The following is a 20,576-nucleotide window of genomic DNA, read 5'->3' on the forward strand; positions in this document are numbered from 1 at the left end:
AATAATAGCAAGTAATACTAAGTGTTTAAGGTGAGCCAGCCTCCATGCTAAGCACTTGACATGAATTAGCTCATTAATTATTAATAACCCTGGAGACTGGTACTGAATTCTTCTTTCCCATTTTGTAGGGGTGGGGGGGGGGGGAACTGAGGCTCAGGGAAATGAAGTGACTTGCCCAGGGTCACCAGACTGTTAGGTCTGTCTCCCTCCAGGGCACTGGGCAAGAGGACAGGGGACTCTAGAGGCTACAGCACAAGCCCCTTGAGGGCAGAAATGCCCCGTGCCTTGTTCTCAGGGGGAGCCAGGATCACCAGCCCATTCTAAAGAAAAATTCCAGGACTTGTTTCCAGCCAGGGCCCTCACCCCACCCGCCTCATCCAGCCAGCAACAACAGCTGGCCTTCCTCCACCATCCGCTCAGGGTGTTGCTCCCAGGGAATGATTTAAGCCCCAAGGAAGGCAGCTCTTGGAATGTGGCAGGAGGATGTAGGGGCTTGTGAGTCATTTCTCTCCCCTCCTCCGTGGCCCTGGATGCAATTTATTATCTTCGTCATGGGGTTTTCTGCTCCTGGTTGGCTGGGGGTGGGTGGAGGCAGTCATCCCTAAAAGGAAATCAGTCTGTCGGACGCAGAAGGAAGGACACTGGCGGCACCCAGCTGTTTGTGGGCCTGGAGGAATTCGAGGAGGCAGAAAGGCCTGGGCCAGGCTGGCCGACGCTTAGCCAGACACTGGCTTCAGATACCCACTTGAAGATGTTCCTGTGTGACTCTCTCCTCCCATGAGAAATCTGGGCCTCTGTGAGCCCCATTTATCCTGAAACTTAAAGAGAGAACAGAAGTCCTTCCCTCAGAGAATGGGGGGCAGGGGGCCTGGGAGTGGAGAGAGAATGAAGCACACATGGGATTTTGCCTCGAAATCCAGAACATTCTCTCTGTATCAAGAACTGAGGAGGGGAGCCAGAGAATGTAATGTCTAAAAATCTGTGGCCAAGGAGAAGCATTTCCAATAAAATGAGAGATCAGGCTAACTGCTCATTTCCACCCTCTCTTTCAAAACTGATTAACAAGAAATATGAATTTTAAATCATGGGTAGCATTTTCCCCCCTAGTATTTCCTTCTCGAAAGCAATTTGGTAATATCCAACAAAATTCAGACCTACCACATTTTTGACTCAGCGATTCCATCTCTAAGAGTTTATTATATTATACAGATAAACAGATACAGAATGCTTTTATTTGTTTGCAAGCATGTTTAATGCAGCACTGTTTGGAGTAGCAAAACCCTAGTAAAAACAATAGGGAGATGGTTAAATTTAACTATGGCACATCCAGACAATGCAAAAAGTTGCTTAAAAATTAGGTAAATCCATATGTGAAAGACACAGGTATATCTTGGAGATATTGTAGGTTCGGTTCCAGACTACCGCAATAAAGCAGATACCACAATAAAGTGAATCAAATGAACTTTTTGGTTTCCTGGTGTATATAAAAATTATGTTTACACTGTAGTATAATCCACGAAGTGTGCAGTAGCATTATGTCTTAAAAATGTTTAGACCTCTTTTAAAAAATATTTAAAATATTTTTCGCTAGGAAATGCTAACCATCATCTCAAGTTTCAGCGAGGCATAATCACTGACCGCAGATGGATGTAACAAACAATGATAAAGTTTGAAATATTGAAATATTGCGAGAGACATGAAGTGAGCAAATGTTCTTGGAGAAATGGCACCGGCAGGCCTGCCTGACACAGGGTTGTCACAAACCTTCAATTTATTAAAAAAAAAAAAAAAAAAAAGCAATATTCACGACACGCGATAAAGCAAAGTGTAATAAAACGAGGTATGTCTGTACCTAAGACAGGTAAGTGGGTAAGTGGAAAAGTATGGACTGCTGAACACCCTTTACCGTGGTATTCCAGTTGTATGAAAACAAGACAAGTGTGTATGCTTGTACAACAGAGCATTTCTGACACACTATTATTACATTATCATATACTATCATCATCATTATTATTATCACAGGTTACACTAGTCTATCTAAGTCCTAACTATAGGAAAGTAGAAAGGAGCCCTTACTTTTCAGTTTTTATTTCTGGCCTCTTTGAATTTTTAAAAAAAGTTTTTTTTTAATCTTTATTTATTTTTGAGAGAGAGAGAAAGAGACAGAGAGACAGAGTGCAAGCAGGGGAGGGTCACAGAGAGAGGGAGACACAGAATCCAAAGCGGGCTCCAGGCTCTGAGCTGTCAGCCCAGAGCCTGACGCGGGGCTCAAACTCACAAGCCGTGAGATAGTGACCTGAGCCGAAGTCTGATGCTCAACTGACTGAGCCACCCAGGCGCCCCAACTCTTTGAATTCTTTACCATAAACCTAAACATGTTTAGCTGGTTTAATAAAAATAGAAGCAATAATATTAACTGACTAAATAGAAGAGGGGAGTTCTGAGAGCACATAGACACAGCTCTTCCTCCAGGGCCCTGACAGCGTCTGCCAGGGGCTCAGGTTGATAGAATGCCCACTGAGAGCCAGGCCTTACTTTAAACACTTTGCGAGTACCAACTCCTTTTATTTTAATGACGACCCTGGGGCATGAGTACTAGTAACATCCCATTTTACAGATGAGGAAGCTGGGGCTCAGAGACGATGATAAACTTGTACCAGGTCACACAGCCCAGACGTGGTGGGTGGGACCAGTCTGGCGGACTCCTGAGCCCAGAAACCTCCCTACCAGGCTGCTTCTCAATAAACGTTTGTTGAACAAGTGGACAAACTAGAAAAATTGCCACCAACTTTTAAGACTAGAGAAACAAAATTATTAAACAGTCACTATTGTTGCCATTCATTCCTCGCTATTAATTATCATGATGAATGAAAAATAAACACTATATTGGGAAAAGCCAGCTGTGTTACAGAGGGCAAAGCATTGGCCTTGAGCTTGGAGAAATTAATTCAAATTCTCGCCCTACCACTTAGTAGCTGAGACCTTGGGCGAGTGACTTCACCTCTCTGAGCCTCAGTTTCCTCCTCTGTAAAGGGGGGATGACAGAGCCTCCTGGGGTTGCTGCAGGGATTAGATGTTACATCATACACGTTATATCATATATGAACGGCCCTGTGCGCTTGACATATGTCGCACACATGTAAAAACAGGAAGAGACGCTGAGGTTGGAATAAACTATGCCCGGCACATCACCAAGCAGACCTCCGCCTTTCTCAACCTGCTGAGTTTTAAAAGTGAACTGACAATTCATAGTCACATGTACTCCAACGATCTGAGGAGGAAATCGGGGTTTTTAATTGTTCTGATCCTGCCACTAGAATATTGATTTAGGACAATTTAATACCATCTCCAAATGCCAAGCTTAATTTGCATCAGGTCAGAAGCTGGGCTGCGGAGCCCTGGCTGTTGATTTTAGCCAGGGACTTGGGAGGGCCCACGGCGCACCTTCCTCCTGGCCCGCAGCCAGCCCAGAGCTGGCTTCACCTGGGACTCCGAGAACTGGCTGGCTGAGAAGGCCGAGTCTTTGATGGATTTTCAGTGTTTAATTAAAGTGCAGCTGGGGCCTGGGGCCGTGCTGTACCTTTCAGCGAGATATTTGTCACGGGCTGCACAGCTAGCCAGGGCTGAGGCCACTGGGCCGGGGCAAAGCCCAGACTTTGCCTGGATCCCTCTCACCCCGGGAGTCTGTGCTTTCTGCCTTTCGGAGGCCCCAGGCTCATCTTCCCGAGCTCAGTTCTCCAGGCACTAAAAGCCGCCTCTGGGAGAATCTCAGAATCAGAATTCACACACGGGCCAATAGCTCCCAAACAGGGTCCCTGAGGACCTGCTTTAGAAAACATTCCAGGCCGCTCAGCTGTTCCTCAACAAACATGTTCTGTCCCCATCACTTCATTTACAGTCTAGGGGGCTACAGAGAGTCCACTCGTTAAAGTCTTCTTTTTTATTATCATTATTACAGAAAATTTGAAATACGCCCCAAAGTGAGAGACTAGAATGACAATCCACCATGTACCCATCACCATTCTGCACGAAGGAGCTATTTGTGGCCCCCTTCTGTCCATTTATACCTCAATCCCTCCACCGCATTATCTGAGGCAACTCCTAGACGTGGAAAGAAAATGTTTATTTTGAGAGAGAGAGCATGCTCGAGCATGCGGGGGAGGGGAAGAGAGACAAGGAGAGAGACAATCCCAAGTTCCGCGCTGTCTGCACAGAGTCCGACTCGGGGCTTGAACTCACAAGACCACGAGGTCATGACCCGAGCTGAGGACCAAGAGTCGGAGGCGTCACCAACTGAGACACCCTGGTGCCCCGCCAAGTCCTAGACATTTCATCATGCCACCCGCTACACGTTTCAGTACGTACCTGGAAAAGATAAGGACTTTCTTTTGTAACATGACCACGATACCCTTCTCATGCCCTACAAGTTAACAGCGATTCCTTAGGGTCATCAAATATCCAGTGAGAGCTTACACTTCCCTGCCTGTCCCATAAAAAACTTGCAGAAGCAGAATCCAAACGAGGTTCTGGCTGGGTGGGGTTTGGTGGCTTTGGCCTTCTCACCTTCTCTCATCTTCCCTTCAGCCCCCACCCTACTCCGTGGCTTGGTGTGAGGGTTCCGGAAGCCCAGAGACACCACTTACTTATGCCTTGGACACATACCCAAGCTCCCTGCTTTAGCCTCCTCACCTGGAAAACGGGAACGATAATAACTGTCTATCTCATGGGGGTGATTGTGGCGATTAAATGCATAGAACAGAGCCTCTCACGGAAAGACAACGACTTTGAGAACATTCCCAAGCACAGCATCTAGGCAACCAAAGACAGTTACAGATGGGAGGGAAATGGAGTAAAAAGTGGTGCAACCTGCCACATTTTTCTCAGACTTTGAGCCATTGTTCCCGGAGAGATGGTAGAATGTTCGAGTCAAGAGTTGAGTCTCTGGAGCCAGACTACCCAGGTTCAAATCCTATGGCTTCCACTCGCCAGCAATGGCAAAACAATGCGTATTATTTGTCAAAATTCATTTCCTTTCCCTCTGGGCAGACAACTGTGTTTCTTTGCCTCTCTTGCACTTAGGTGTGGCCACATAACTGACTGACTTCTGGCCAGTGGCAAGCGGGCAGAAGCGATATGCATCAAGTCTACGCCTGGCAGGTAAAAGCCTCCCACTGAAGTCTTGCTCTCTTTCTCACCAGCCCCCCTTGGTTGATCGGTGAGGACTCAAAGAACCTAGAAAAATGAAGAGCAGTAAGATGCAAGGCACTTGGATCCCTGAATGACCATGTGGGAGGCAATCCAATCAAGGGAGGTGGGGGAGGTCTGGCTGGCTCAGTGGGTGAAGCATGGGACTCCTGTTCTTGGGGTTGTGAGTTCAAGCCCCATGTAGGTTGTAAAGATCACTTAAAAAAAAAAAAAAAAAAAAAGAATGACGCCATGGGGTTTTGCTATAAGAAATAAACTTTTATTATGTTAACCTTCTGAGAATCTGGGGCTTATCTATTATAGCAGCTAGTGCTACCTTAACTAGTACATTAACCTTGACTTTGGGCAAGTTACCTGGCCTCCCTGCCCTTCACTTTCCTCATTTGTAAAGGGGCAAAGCTGCTAATAATACCTATTTCACGGGGCAGTTAGGAAGATCAAATAAGTTAATATATCTAAAGCATCTACTACATTGCCTGGCCCATTTAGTTCTGCAAAAGTACTTGCCCCTGATGCATTTGTGTTATTATCATTGTCTTTAGTATCATTATTTGAAAAGTAATGGTATACCATCAAGAATTTCCACATTTACAATTTGGGGCCAAAATTTTATTCCAGTCAATTTCCAGTTCAATAATGAAAGCCGGTGGTATAACAGGATTAAGACAATTTGCTCAGCAGGAAATATTTCAGGAATACAGTCATTCTGTTGAGATGAGTTGCACCTCGTACAGGATGCGGCAAGTCTCTGGCACTCCCAGCCAACTTAAAAAAAAAAAAAAATGGGAGGATGAGATTTTCCCGGCGTGTACCTTTCTGGGTTAGCGGCCAGAGCTCTCTTCATGCTCAGGACTGAGGGGAGGTGCACTGACCTCCTTGGACCTTAAAAGCCTGTGCACCCAAGAAGATCTACGAATGTCCAAACGGCACAAGAAAAGATGACCTTTCAGGGAAACGCAAATGAGAACCACAGTGAGATACACTGGAATACTACTTGGCAATGAGAAAGAATGAAATCCTGCCATTTGCTGCAACATGGATGGAACTGGAGGGTATTATGGTAAGCGAAGTAAGTCAGTCAGAGAGGGACAGATATTATACATTTTCGCTCCTGTGGAACCTGAGAAACTTAACAGAAGACCACGGGAGAAGGGAAGGGGGACAAAATGGTTATAATCAGAGAGGGAGGGAGGGAGGTAAACCATAAGAGACTCTTCAATACAGAGAACGTACTAAGGGTTGATGGGATGGCGTGGGGGAGAGGGGGCAAACGGGTGACGGGCATTGAAGAGGGCACTTGTTGGGATGAGCACTAGGTGTTGTATGGAAGCGATGAATCACAGGAATCTACCCCCAAAATCAAGGGCTCACTGTATACACTGTATGTCAGCCAACTTGACAATAAATTATATTAAAAAAAAGAAGAAGAAGAAGAAGAAGAAGCCAGAGCACATTCTCACCTCATCCGAAGCCTTTGAGAACTACATGCCCTGTGTTAAAATCCAGGCTCACCTCTGTGTGCAAATGACAATGCCATGACATATACGTGCTAATGAGTCTAAAGCTCAGGAGAGAGGTCATGGCTGGAAGTGTAAGTTGGGAGGTTACCAACACATCCAGGTAGGAGACGAAACGCTCATCCACGCTCCCATGAATAGTAATAACCCCATGTTACCAACCCTCCACAAATGCAAGTCTCTGACCCCAGATATACAAGCAGGGTTGGTTCCCCAAGGTCCCCCTTTTTAGAGCATCAGCTAGACCACGAATCACACTTCCCAGAACCAGTAATACTAAATAGGCGAGGTAGCTGGGAGCCCAAATCACTTAAATTGATGTCATATCGTTTGAAAAGCTGACATTTGGGCCCTACAAATGGAACGACAATTGCCATCTATCCAATTCCTGGCCCTGGGCTCCTGTTTCCCACCTGCTCCAACACCAATTTAAGCAATTCTGAACTTTGATCTCCACGGCAGAATGTCTCAGATTTATTGAAGTGTCAGGTCCCACTTGTGCTAACATCCACCCCTGGCAGGGCCATTACAAGGTGTGAAATCTGGGTGCCCATCACCCCAGCACGGCGACAATCACAAGGAACGAATCAATCTGCCTCTCCATAGTTATCATGGGAGCCTTGTAATTTACCATAATGATAGGCACAGAGGAAAAGCAGGCGAAGGGATCGTTCTGTGCTCCAGGCACTTGGGACATGTGCTGGAGGGGCTACTGAGCCCACCAAGAGAGGCCTTGCAACTGTCAGCCAAGAGGCAATTGCTACTCCTTGCAAAGGGTTGTCTCGGCACTTCCCCGTGTCCTGGGTTGCTTTACAATGGAATTGTGTCACCCTCCTTTTGCGTTTTTGCAAACAGCATCAAAAACTGTTGGCTCCTGCTGCCCCTGCTTCTCCCGGCTGTCACTATGAACTACCTGTCATCCACAGGTCACCTCACCAGGGCTGGGAGCCAGCGATAGCTCAGCCCTGGCAAAAAGGAAAACCCCTCTCCACTGAAAGTTTGTTTCCACGCCTGGCATCCTGGCATGGAGCGGGGGGGGATGAGTGAGGCAAGAGCCAGGGTTCCTGTGTAAACATTAGGAGCCTCCTCACTTACCCCCGCTTGTGGGGCCAGTGACTCCCGAGTCCACACTGAGGCTGTAGCCTGCTCCTGCCCCTCATCTGCTCAGCCGGGGTCCTGACTTGCCTGCTAAGTTCTACCAGTGTCTGCCCCAAGCCCCTGAATCTGAGACCCCATCCTGGACTTGGATAAACCTCCCTGATTCAGAACGCAGGCACCCAACAGATGCCACGAACCTCTGCACCCTGCCACTTCAATGCCTGCCCCAACGAAGCTGGAATGCCCTGTCCCCTAAATTTGCAGACCTTGTTCCTGAACCCCTCCCTAATTTTGCCTCTCCACGGGGGCTACGGCCAAAGCCACGTTGGCTAGGAATTGTTTTGCATTGAAGAGTCAATGTAAATACTGCAATTGGCAGATTACTGGTTGTACTGATGAATACATCCCAGAAAGGAGTAAGCGCGGATCCTGCTCCATGGAGCACCTTGGTGTTTCGGGGAGCTCCGTGACCTGGGTTGATGTCGCTGAGGGAGCAGAAACAGTCTAGTAGCCTCGCCTCCGGGCCGTCCCACATCATCACCATCATGATCCCCAGGAGACCTGCTGCGTTTTCATGAAGAGCGTCATTCATGGCTCCTCATTGCCCGACTGGGATTTTCCCAGCACGGAAGAGGGGAGGGGCTTCTGGATTTTAAAAGAGATAAGGAAATGAGTGAAGGGAACGCAGCATGATTCAAGGATGAAATAAATGCCCTGACACACCACTCCCTGTGAGGGAGTCGGCCTCCATAAACGACTCCCCAGAAACACTCCCTGGGGTGCTGGGTGTGATAATTCCATGCTCCATCTGGCTCAGATCCACTCTTAGCAGAGGAGATGAGACACCTGACTGCTGACTCCTGATGCAGGTTGAGGAAACTGAGCCCTGAAGGCATCAGCCCAGCCCACTCAGTCAAGATCCCTTGGAAACTCAGAAGGCTCCTGAATCCTATCCCTTCTCTTCTGTCAGCCTGGGGTGGGGAGGGGTTTCTTCCTCCAGGTTCAAGACCCTGCTTGCAAACACCATGTCTCCTAAGGGGTCCTCAACGCTGGCAACCCAAATTTGTCCACCATAGCACTCCCCACCGTCTTGTCATGACCTCCTGTTTGTGGTTATTAAGTGTGGGGCAAGTCCAAGAATTCCGAAGTCGGGAGGTGCGGAGGAAGAGACCGAGACAAGGAGGGACTTGTTGATCAAACCTTCACTGGCTCTCACATAAACGGGGGAGAACTCAGCAGGGCAGGGGGTGGCTGTGACTCCCAGGGGAACTTTAAGGAAAACCATTCAAAGGCACCGTGGGCCCTGTTAGAAGAGCAGGCAACTTGGGTTGATATACCAGGCCACGTACAGATGGAAGGATGGGCCCAAGAGAATGTTCTGAAATAAAGACCTGCCTGTACTACAGCTTACTGTGAACATGTTACTGGCCAGGAGGGAAATTGCACTCCCCTGACCCATAACCCTACCCCACACCCCACAACTTAGGTGCCCTGGTCCTGCTAGCTAGAAGCAAACAAAAACTTCTGGCCTGACAATGTTGGTTTTACTTTCCAACAGCCTACTGGGAAGACCACCCAGATCCCAAAGCAGAAATTTCTCTTTGGTCATCGATGATAAACTATCAGTGTTACACAAGCCAACTGGCACCCTTTGACCCTATAACTGTACTTCCGGGGCTCTATCCAAGGAAAATTGTTCTTAATTTTTAAAAAAGCTTTAGGCAGCATTATTTCTAGGGGAAAAAACAAAAAAAAAAAAAAAAAAAAAAAGAGCGGGAGAGGACCGAAAGAAATGGGTGAGCAAGAGAACATTCACTCAATGAATATTATGCACCTATAAAAATATGTTTAGTAATATTTGTAACACAAATTATATTTATATAATAATAAAACAAAAATACAGTTATAGGATTTTTATCTGTATAATATACATGGCATACTTATGATTATAAAAAGTTATCATGAAGAAAAAGAACAGACAGAAGTAAACCAAAATTATAATAGTGATTGCCTTTGAGAGGTGGAATTTGCACGGCTGTTTTCTATCTTCCCATAAATCCCAAAAGCATGGGTTAATTTTATAATGGGAAAAAAAAAACACTTTTGTTAAAAAATTAGATGCTAAGCAATTTGGTTCATTCTTTGTTCCCCTGAGAAAGTGTGCAATAGTAAAGAATATTTCTGTTTTGGGGCACCTGGATGGCTCAGTCGATTAAGCCTCCGAATTCAGCTCAGGTCATGAAGTCACGCTTCGTGAACTTGAGCCCTGCATCAGGCTCTGTGCTGACAGTGCAGAGCCTGGAGCCTGCTTCGGATTCTGTGTCTCCCTCTCTCTGCCCCTCCCCCACTCTTGTTCTGTCTCTCTCTCTCTCTCTCAAAAATGAATGTCAAAAAAAATTAAAAAGAAAAGAACATTTCTGTTTCAACTAAGTTGACGGCTTCTTCCATCCATGGCCCACCTTCTCCCTAAGGCCCGTGTGAAAGAAACACCAGGACACTAGCCACAAAGATGGTTTTTCTCAGGCTTTAGGAGGCTGGCGTGTTCACGGCGACAGAATGATCACTTAGTACGTACTAGTAGAACCAGATTTTCGGTGAGTCCTACAGCGATCCGCACTCCATGCAAATGCGCGTCCCGGGCCACAGCAAGGACACAGCATCTACAATTAACAGATTGTGCAGCGAGCCAGTCTGCCCTTTTAGTAGGTTCTATCTGTTGGCGGGTGGGAGTAGGGAGTCTTGTAGTGATTGAGCTCTCTCATTAAGCAGCAAGGACAGTGGCCCTGCTCTGGCTGTTTTGCAGATTTCCCTGGCTGGGCACCTGGTGAGTAAAGGAAGCGGAGAAGCTCAGGAAGGGATGAGCAGGGCAGGGGAATGAACAGGGAGACTTTGGACTTTGGGGAATTACAGGAATTCAGAATCACTCTTGCAGAGTTTGGGTCTTTGGTCTCCCCCAAACCTTGCCAAGAGGCAAGTTCACTCAGTCCTCCATCATTCACTCACTGTCCTGCATACCCGCGACACCATTTCCACAGGGCAAGCTTTTCTGGATGAAAACGAAGAACTCCGGCCTCTACACTCGGACTGGTCACCGCCCTTGGCCAGCGGGCCTCCTTGCAGGCTCCCAGCCTCCACTGCATCATCACTACCCCCAGATCCTAGGACCCAAACCTCTGGTCCGGGGGGCCTTGTGTGTTTGTCAAAGAACAGGGATAAGTGATAAAGTCCTTCCACAAAGGGTAAAGAGATTCCTGGTAGGAGGAGGTAGTTTTATAACATGCGCGCACACACACGCGCACACGCACACACACACACCCACACACCCACCCAGCAGTCGAGGCCTGGATGGAATCAGAGGACCAGAATTGCCATCCAAAGTTCGGCAGAGTTTGAGGTAACCTGGGGACACCCTCAGTAGGAATCAGATGCCCACTGATGATTCAGGCGGTTAGTTAGCCATTTTGCAGAGAACCTGTTTAGTACCTGGTGCCAGGCAAGGCGCGTGGGGTGCAAATGTGAGCAGACTAGACATGACTCCTGCCCTCCCAGAGCCCACAGGGAAAAGAAGAGAAGGGATGAGGTCAGGGCCTAAGCCAGATGATGAGGCCTCCTTGTCCTGAGGGCTCTAGTCCTCAGACAAAACCGTCATACGGATTTTCTTAACTGATTTCAGGCCGCAGAACATACTGAAAACTTAACAGAATGCTTATACCTTTTTTTCAAGTGTTTTATTTTTTTTCAGCTTTGTTATAATCGGAATTGTTGTAGAGCTTTCCCCAAATGTGTTCTTTTTTCCATGAGAGTAGGATTTTAGATGCTTACAAACGTTTACATGAGGATTTCATCTCTTCTGTGCTAATGGCTAAAACATAATTATGAACTGTGCTTGTTAACCAGACAGAGATATTCCATGAGACACGATTCCTAATATGGAGGTGTCCTTGGGCTGGGGCCCACTTATCCTGGTTCCCATCTCCTCCTCCCGACACAGAGGTGCCTTCATTAGTGGAGGAAAGAAAGAGGTCTTTGTGATGATGTCATTCCCAGACCACCCTACACAGACAATAAAACTGAATTTGAGAGAAGCCTGGTGAAATGAGAGCTCAGAAATCATAGAATGCCAGAACTGCAAGGGCTCTCGGAGGTTATGTAGTCTAACCTGCCGATGTTTGAAATGGGCCAAGAGGAAGAAGCCTGAGATTACACAACCAGTTAGCAGGGGACTATTTTCACCAAGGTAAATACGGGAAAATTCACTGCACGGAAACTCCAATATCATTAGGCGTTAAATATTATGCGAGGCAGGAGGGCTACAGGAAGGGGGCTCTTGCCATGTGGGGCGACAGGCTCACCCACAGATGGTCGCAGTGCAATGCGGCCAGTGCTACTACAGAGCCACGGACAAGGTGGGGTGGGACCACAGAGAAGGAAGCACCTCGCTCCCTGGGGGAGCTAAGGAAGGCATCAAGCTGAAGGGGAGCTCTGAATTGGGTTTTAATGACTAAATAGAAGTTTGTTGTATAGAGAAAGGAAAAAGGTCATTCCAGAAATTTGGAACAGCATGTAGAGAGGTTAAATCGTGCAAGAACCTGATGTGTCTGGGGAATAAAGGGTGGTTTGGTGTGGCTAAAATGGAGGCTTCCTGAAAGGGAATTGAAGGCAAGACCAGAAGGGGAGACCAAGGAGCAATTGAGAAGGTCCTGAATGCCAGGCTAAGAAGTTTGCCCAGAGGGGATATTATCCTTGCGCTTAAATAAAACGGTATATTGGCAAAAGGATGAAGGGGGGGTTGAATAAAAAAGTACCAGAGGACTAGCGGGGTGGATGTACAACATGTCAGCTGGAAAATAAAAACAGTAAAATTTTATAAAATGAAACGATCTCAAAGGAGACAAAGAGCACTTGTGAGGCCTGACCCGAGGCGGGGAGGGAAGGTCGAATTGGCCGGTCTCCCTCAGAGACGGTTGTGTGTGGAGACAAATGGAGCAGGACTGGGCCCACCTCTGCCCATGGGCTGTAGCTAGCCTGCATCTATTTCTGTTCAGCCCAACTGCTAAGAACGGCTTTCACATTTTTAAATGACTGAAAACAAACAAGAATATTTTGCGACACATGAAAATTACATGAAATTCAAATTTCAGGGTACATAACTCAGTTTTATTGGAACATGGCCACATGTGTTCACTCACCTATTATCTACAGTAACAAGGGCAGAGCTGAGGACAGGTGGGGGGCCAGCAAAGTCTTGAATAGCTGTTTGCCCTTTTTTTAAAAAAAATTTTAAATGTCTATTTCTTTCTTAGAGAGATCATGAGCAGGGGAGGGGCAGAGAGAGCAAGAGACACAGAATCTGAAGCAGGCTGCAGGGTCTGAGCTGTCAGCGCAGAGCCCGACGTGGGGCTCGAACTCACAGACCGTGAGATCATGACCTGAGCCAAAGTCGGTCGCTCAACTGACTGAGCCACCCAGGCGCCCCACTAATTGCCCTTTAAGAAAAGGTTGCTGACTTCTGAAATATAGGATGACCATGGCCTTAAGCAACCGGTGGGATGGTGGGAGAGGAAAAGCAGATTGAGGCAAGTGGGCAGTGTAGTAATTCCCTCGAGGGCAATGCTGAATTGGAGGAACCTGTGGCATACCCAAGAGACAGTGGGAAGATGTGCCTGGACTACAGGTGAAAGATCTGGACTTAAATGTGGATTTGGGCATCATCAATGGGCAGATGGTCATTGAAGCCATGGAAGTGAGATAATCCATGGGAGAGAAAAACATAAACACACCCCAAAACAGAGAGCAAAGCCGGCGAAGTCAGAAACCCAGGAAATGCTACTGAGGGGATACACAGACGAGAAAAGTCCGAGAAGGAATCTGAGAAAGACAAGGCAGAGACACAGGGAGCAATTTCAGTGTGAAGGAGGGCAAGGGAGAAGATATTTTAAGGAAAAGAGAGCTAAAAAAGAAATGTCAAGAGCCCAAGTGCAATCAGGACAGAAGAGGAGACAGTGGGTCCTGGAGCCGTCAGCCAGGGAAGCTGAACAGTGGGAACAGGTGAAGACCCGATGGCTTCCAGGACTCCACGCATAACTGCCTTCCTCCGTCCCACTAGCCACTCCCACTCAGTCTCTCTCCACAGGTCCTCAGTGTTCAAAAGCCTCAGGGCTCAGGCCCTGGACCTCTTCTACTCCCTAGCCCAGACACCTCCCCCCTGAACTGGGCTCTCAGAACCAACATGGCCGCTGCGACGTCCAGCGGGCACCTCTACTGACCAGGCCCCACGTGCTTTCTCCCCAAACCAGCTCTTCTGGTGGACTTCTCCAGCTCAGTTAAAATCAGTCTTGTCTCTCCAGTTGTTCAAACCCAAGTCCCTGGAGTGCTCTCAATTATCTGCTCGTCTTCCCTCCAACCTTGCAGGAAACCCTACCCACCACGTCTTCAAACTACATCCAGGGTTTGGTGTCCACCCCTCCACTCCGGGCGCCACCACCACCTTCCCGGGTCATCAGAGCAGCCTCCTAGCTCGTGTCCCTGCTTTGACCCCTTCAGTCACTTAGCACCAATGATCCCGCTGAAACAGAAGTGCAGTCGTGTTATTCTCTATGCAACACCCCCCCCCCATACCTTCCTATCTCATTCTGAGTAAAGGCCCCAGTCATACAATCGCCTCCAGGGTCCTGCACAACCTGCCCCCACCCTCAGTCTAATCCCTGAGACCTCACTACCTTCCACAACAGTGCTTGCTCTCTCCTCCAGTCACAGTGACCTCCGTGCTGGTTCTCAACGCATCACGTCCACTCCTGCCTCAGAGCCTTTGAATTCGCCATTCCCTCTGCCTGCACCGCTCTTTTCCAAGATACACATATGACTCTCTCCCTCACTTCCCACAACTCTTTATCAGAATACTCTGTTCGGGGCGACTGGGTGGCTCAGTCGGTTGAACGTCCAACTCTATTTCGGCTCAGGTCATGATCCTAGGTCATGGGACTGAGATCCCCATCAGGCTTTGTGCTGAGTGTGGAGCCTGCTTAGGATATTCTCTCTCTCTCTCTCTCTCCCTCCCTTTGCCCTTCTCCCCAGTTTGTGCTCTCTCTCCCACTTCTGAAATTAAAAAAAAAAAGCAAAACCCTTCTCAGGGAGGTTTTAGCCATCCTATTTAACACCGCCAACCATCATCTCTCATCCCTCAACACCCTATGTTGTTTCCTGCTTTATTTTGCTCTAAAGCCCCTATAACTATTCTAATACAATACACATAATTTACCAATTTATCTTGTTTATTATCAGTCTCCAATGCTAGAATGTAAGCTCCATGAAGGCAGGGATTTTTGTCTGTTTTCTCCCCCCACGACACCCCAGTGCCTAGCATAGTGCCTAGCACACGGTATGCACTCAGTAAATGATTACTGAAAGAGTGAGGATAGTGGATCATGAAGTGACTAGGAAATAAGAGAAAGTCAGTACAGGCAAGTCTTTCAAGACCTCTGGTTGAGTAGCTTAAGAGGAAATCATCATCAGGAGACTTTCTTTAAATGGGAAAGGCTCAAGCGTATTTACAGCATGTTAAGGGGTAGAGTAGCTATGAAAGAGATTGAAGATACAAGGGCAAGGGTATTTAGCTATGCCAAGTCTGGGGGAAGCAGAAATGGATGGTCCTCACAAACAAGGGGACAAGGGATCTCTCTGAAGGGACTGGGGCAGGAAAGGAGCATGAAAGAAGGTGTAGATCTGGGGCAAAGAAGGGAAATTGAACAAGTTCATACCTGGTACACAGTTTTCTATCTCAAGGTCTGAGTTCGAGCTTGAGTGGTGAGGGTTTGAGGAGGCACTTTAGAAAATAAGAATGCATGCTGCTTAGGGGAGAAGAAGAGGACTGCTCAGCAGGGCTGGGGGTTCCCCCCCCCCCATTCCATAAATCTGTTGCAGACTTTTGGGATTTTCCCCAGTTACACTGGAAGGCCAATGATAACCAAAGGTGTAAGCCCTAGAATTATTATAAAGTTATCAGATTAAAGCCCTTATTGGACACTTTGGGCACTGGACAAAATGCTAAACTCTAAGGGATAATAAAAAAAAATGGGTAAATGATAGGAATAATCATTGCTGCTGACCCAATTCAGGGCACCTTCAGCTGGCCAATACAATTCAAGATGGTGTCCCTGGAAAGAACAAGTCTTGAGGACAGATCTGGAGGAAAAAAGGGGCTCTTTGGCAAAGGACTCTGAAAGGCTAGTCTAAGGACCTACACCAGAGGGCTGTGTATAGCATAAATGAGGACCAGAACCTCAAAAGAGAAGATCCACAGTGAAAAACAAAGCCAGTTAACTACAACTCATGAAAATGGGCCCAGATATTCTAAGATGCTGAAATGTGACATTTTGGAATCGAGAATAGTGGACGTGCAAGGAAAGATCCCTAATTTCCAAAGGGACCAAAGCAGGATTATAAGGGCTTCATAGTGCCATGAGCTCCTTGGCCATCTGCAAAACCCATAGAATCTTCTGCAGTCCATAACGAAAAGACTATCTCAAATTAAAGACTATGTCAAATTGAATTATCGATTTTAATAGCTGCCATTCATTATTCATACCATGCTATGCATGTTACATACTATATCTCCATTTTGTAAAGAAAAGCAGACACTTGGAGAGATAAGGAAGTTGTCCTAAGTCATAGCAATAAATAAGGGGCTGGGCCAGAAATCAAACCCAAAGGTGTCTGGTCCCCAAAATCATGGTTTTAACCTCTATTTTCTCTTTCTGATGTTATTTTTTTCTTACTGAAGACACAGGAGTGATGACTAGTTTTAATGTATTCTTCTGAGATTTACAGTCATTCTTTGATGTATGCAGTAGGCGTTCTTAGGAAAGCATATTTTCATATGAACTTATTGACTCAATAATCTAACATGTATTATGTCTTTCCAATCTTTGTGTCCTACAGTGGGACAACAGGTGTCAAGTGAATGAATGGCAGTCCTTGGGCCCAGGAGAATTCAGTGCTCAAGCACCGAGATAATATGTAGATAGACTGATATCAGTGAACTTGAGGAATCATATTGTAGAAAATTAGGAGGGTGGAAATAGAAGAAAGCAGTTTCTGCAAAGCACAGAGCTGAAGGTTTATGCAAGATCCAGAGCAAGATCTAACCTTACCAGTATCGAAGTGAGGGTTAGCGGGCCCTTAACAGGTACAGCAATGATCACTGAGACCCAGCACGCACACACCAAGAGCAGGTCATTTCAGACCAACCCCACTGCCTTCTTTGAGCTCACAGAACTACCACCTGTGGTGGCAAGCAGCTGGGGCTGGGTGGTGGGCCCCTTAACAAGAAGTGTGTGCTCTTCAACTCACCATTTACATCCCCTGGATTAGTTAATAGGCTGAGTCACAGAACCAGGACTTAACAGTTAAGTATAGCCAAAGACACAAATAAGATCTTGCACCTGGTTTCAAAAACCCAACTGAGGCTATCTGAGATAAGAAAGGGGGTGGTTCAGGAGCAAGAAACGTAACAATGTCTTTGAGTAAGGGTGCGCCTAAGTGGTTCAGTCGGTTGAGCGTCCAACTTCTGCTCAGGTTATGATCTCAAGGTTCATGAGTCTGAGCCCCAGGTTATGATCTCAAGGCTCATGAGTTTGAGCCCCGCATCGGGCTCTGCGCCGACAGCTCGGAGCCTGGAGCCTGCTTCGGATTCTGTGTCTCCCTCTCTCTCTCTGCCCCTCCCCCGCTTACTCTCTCGCTCTCGAAAATAAATAATAAGACACATTAAAAAAAAAAGTCTTTAGGGGCGCCTGGGTGGCGCAGTCAGTTAAGCGTCCGACTTCAGCCAGGTCACGATCTCGCGGTCCGTGAGTTCGAGCCCCGCGTCGGGCTCTGGGCTGATGGCTCAGAGCCTGGAGCCTGTTTCCAATTCTGTGTCTCCCTCTCTCTCTGCCCCTCCCCCGTTCATGCTCTGTCTCTCTCTGTCCCAAAAATAAATAAACGTTGAAAAAAAAAATTAAAAAAAAAAAGTCTTTGAGTAAGCCGATAGGAAACTCAGTGAGAGAGAACAGTGTGATGTAGCTGAGAGAATAAGGAAGAACAGCCTTCGCTGCACTGCTGGAACCTGGCGTCTGTACCATAACAAAGGAGGGGACAGCCCTGTTCTAACCTGGACCAGACTACCACACTACTACATGGACTTCTGGGCAGCTCACTTTGAGAGGGTCTGCTAGTGATTTTCATTTTCCCCACTCCCCACTATGATCTCTGCACCGCTCTGTGCCCCGAGGAAGCTGACCCCTACACGTTGCATTGTCCAGATTCCTTGCCTGGTGACGTCCCACCGGGTGCAGCCAATCAGGAGCACCAGCAAGGGAGTCAGGGGCAAGAAGAGAGAACGCACAGAGTATCTCTTGTGCCAACGTCTCCCTGCTCCGTCTCCACATTCCTGACAGTGGCTGTGTTTCTGTCCAGTGTCAGACGGCACCCCCTTCTGCAGTTCCAGCTCTCTGTGGGTTCCGGCTTGCTCCCCCTGTCCCTTCAGGTCTAGAGGTGGTAACAGCTTCCACCTGTCGGTTGCTAGCTCCCAAGTTCCTTATCGTCCTTTCTGGGTTCCCTTACCCCTGCCCTCACCTGCGAAAGTAGTCCCTTCACTGCAGTATTTTCAAAATCCCGATTGAGTTGACCTTCTGTTTCCAGCAGGGCTCCCAAATGAAACTGAAGGGGTAGGAGGCCAGCAGGCCAAAAAAAAAAAAAAAAAAATCGTGCCTAGGAGGACCAACTAGAGGAACAGAGGATGTTTGTGCTGGTGAAGGGAAGGCTCCAGAAGACAGGCTAATCCACTTGAAAGAAGTGAAGGGCTACTATCAGACTCATTCTCCTGGCTCCATGAACAGTACTAGATACAGAGAGACCAACTCTGTATTTTTACCATAAACTTTTCTAAAGAGCGGGCAAAGGTGGGGTGAGCACTCTCAGTAGGCCACAGGCTTCAGAAATTCTGAGTTGTTTAGTCTTGGCAAAGCAGCCCATACCAGGAATACAGTAGGAAAAGCCTAGAAGGGTAGTTTAGGGCTTTCCAAGCCAAGATGTCATGATCTGCTACCGGCTATATACTACTCAGACCGTCGTTTACCAAAATAACCAAATTGGGGGAAAACCATGTTTGCTCACTCCAACGTAGAAAACAGCAGCTTAGTTCTTTAAGTGTGAGAATTCTCAGCACTGACGTTCTTTTTTTTTTTTTTACCCTTTCAGACACTTCAGAAACACAGACCTTATTTTACATCTCAGCATCACAGCCCTCAAAAGGATTATTTCCCAAACCGCTAAGCAGTCCATGAAAAACTTTCAACAAGCAACTTCTATCGACACATCTATCACCAGAACTTCTTCAGAACTGTCACCTCATTTTTCAGACCAAAATCCGAGAGGTGAAATCTGCCAATGACACAAAATATTTTACATGCAAATTGTCCCGGGTGGGGGAAGATCACCTCAATCCACGCTGGTGGGGAAAAAGAAAATGTTTTTTTACAAGAGCCCTCAACTCCTGAGTTCACAGAAGGGTCACAGCGCGTGATGCTTAAGTGTGTCTAATCCGAGTTTTCTCCTTGACTGCGAGTTCCTCATTTATTACAGGGCCCGACCGCTAGGAAAGCCAGCTTTTCCACTCATTCATTCCACAAACATAGGATGCCGATCACTAAGAGCGCCCTGCTGGTCTCTGGGGGCGGACACAGGCTCCGGAGGCCGATGCTGCTTCTAGAGTTCCGTGGGTCCAGGAACCCAGCTGCTTTGAAAGGCCAACGAGGGCAACGAGCGCGAGCGCGGCGCCCAGGAAAGTTTCCGCAGGAACTTGGGGAACGACGGGCGCGGGCCTGCGGGAGGACGCCGCCTCCGGCTGGGGGCCCGGCCGCCCCCTCGGGCCACGCGGCGCCCGCCCCCGGCCCAGCGCGGGCGTCGCCGGGTCCCGGGGACGCCCTACCCGGGCACCACCGAGCCCTAGACACCCGGAGCGGGACAGCGGCGACGACCCGCGGGGCGCGCTCGGCCCCGGCCCGCATTTCGGGCAGCGCGCTCCCGCGCCGCCGCGCGCCCCCACCGCGCCGGGCACCCGCGGCGCGCTCCCGCCCGGCCCCGGAGTCCCGGCCCCTCGGCCCGGGCCCTGCAGCGCGCCAGGCCCGGCCGCACTCACCCTCCTTGGCTTTCTTCCTCCGGGCCAGCGTCCCTCCGAGTTTCCCCAAGAAGGAGTCATCTTTCTTCCGGGACGGGGGCGACTTGGGAGTGGGGGACTTGGGGACGGAGGGCGACTTCTGCGGGGACGTAGCCATGGCGGCGGAGCGGGCAGCCGCGCGCGGGCCGGCCGGGACGCGGAGCTGGCGCTGGGCGGGCGCGGCGGGACTGAGGCTGCGGCTTTCCAAACGGAAGCGGAATTATTCCAAGCATTTGAGGCAGCTCACGCTCGCCTTTCCCTTCCCTCTCTCCCTCCCTCGCGCCGCCCTCCGCCCTGGAAGGAGCTGCGCGCTCGGGCCCTTGCCGTTTGGGCCTGTGTCCGCGCCCCTTGGCTGCCCAGAGAAGGGAGGGCGCCCCAAATCTGCCCCTTGCGGGACGGCTGGCCTTGTCTGTGTGTGTGTGTGTGTCCTTCCAGCCTGGGAGCGCTCGAACCTAGAGGACACATTGCCCCTGGCCTTTGCACCCCTTACAGATCCTGGTACGAATCCGGGGCTCAGTGATTTGTAACGCAAAGCGACCGGCTACTCTGTCCCCCCAGTGTCT

At 48.5% G+C, this 20,576-nt stretch overlaps 1 protein-coding gene across 2 annotated transcripts in view; it reads right to left on the bottom strand.

The window, feature by feature from the left end:
* Positions 1-20,283, bottom strand: part of PARVA (parvin alpha) — a 189,393-nt gene extending 169,110 nt beyond the window's left edge. Inside the window, exon 1 of one of the 2 annotated variants that reach the window (XM_086677953.1) lies at positions 19,996-20,283. In XM_086677953.1, coding sequence (XP_086534079.1) covers positions 19,996-20,131 — 136 coding nt within the window. In that variant the 5' untranslated portion in view covers positions 20,132-20,283. The remainder of the gene's footprint in view (positions 1-19,995) is intronic. The other variant, XM_025928355.2, reaches the window with a different exon arrangement.
* Between the last annotated feature and the right edge of the window lie 293 nt (positions 20,284-20,576).

Source organism: Puma concolor, chromosome D1 (assembly GCF_028749965.1).
Source record: "Puma concolor isolate L17-30 chromosome D1, mPumCon1.1.hap2, whole genome shotgun sequence".
In the NCBI taxonomy this organism is placed as follows: domain Eukaryota; kingdom Metazoa; phylum Chordata; class Mammalia; order Carnivora; family Felidae; genus Puma; species Puma concolor.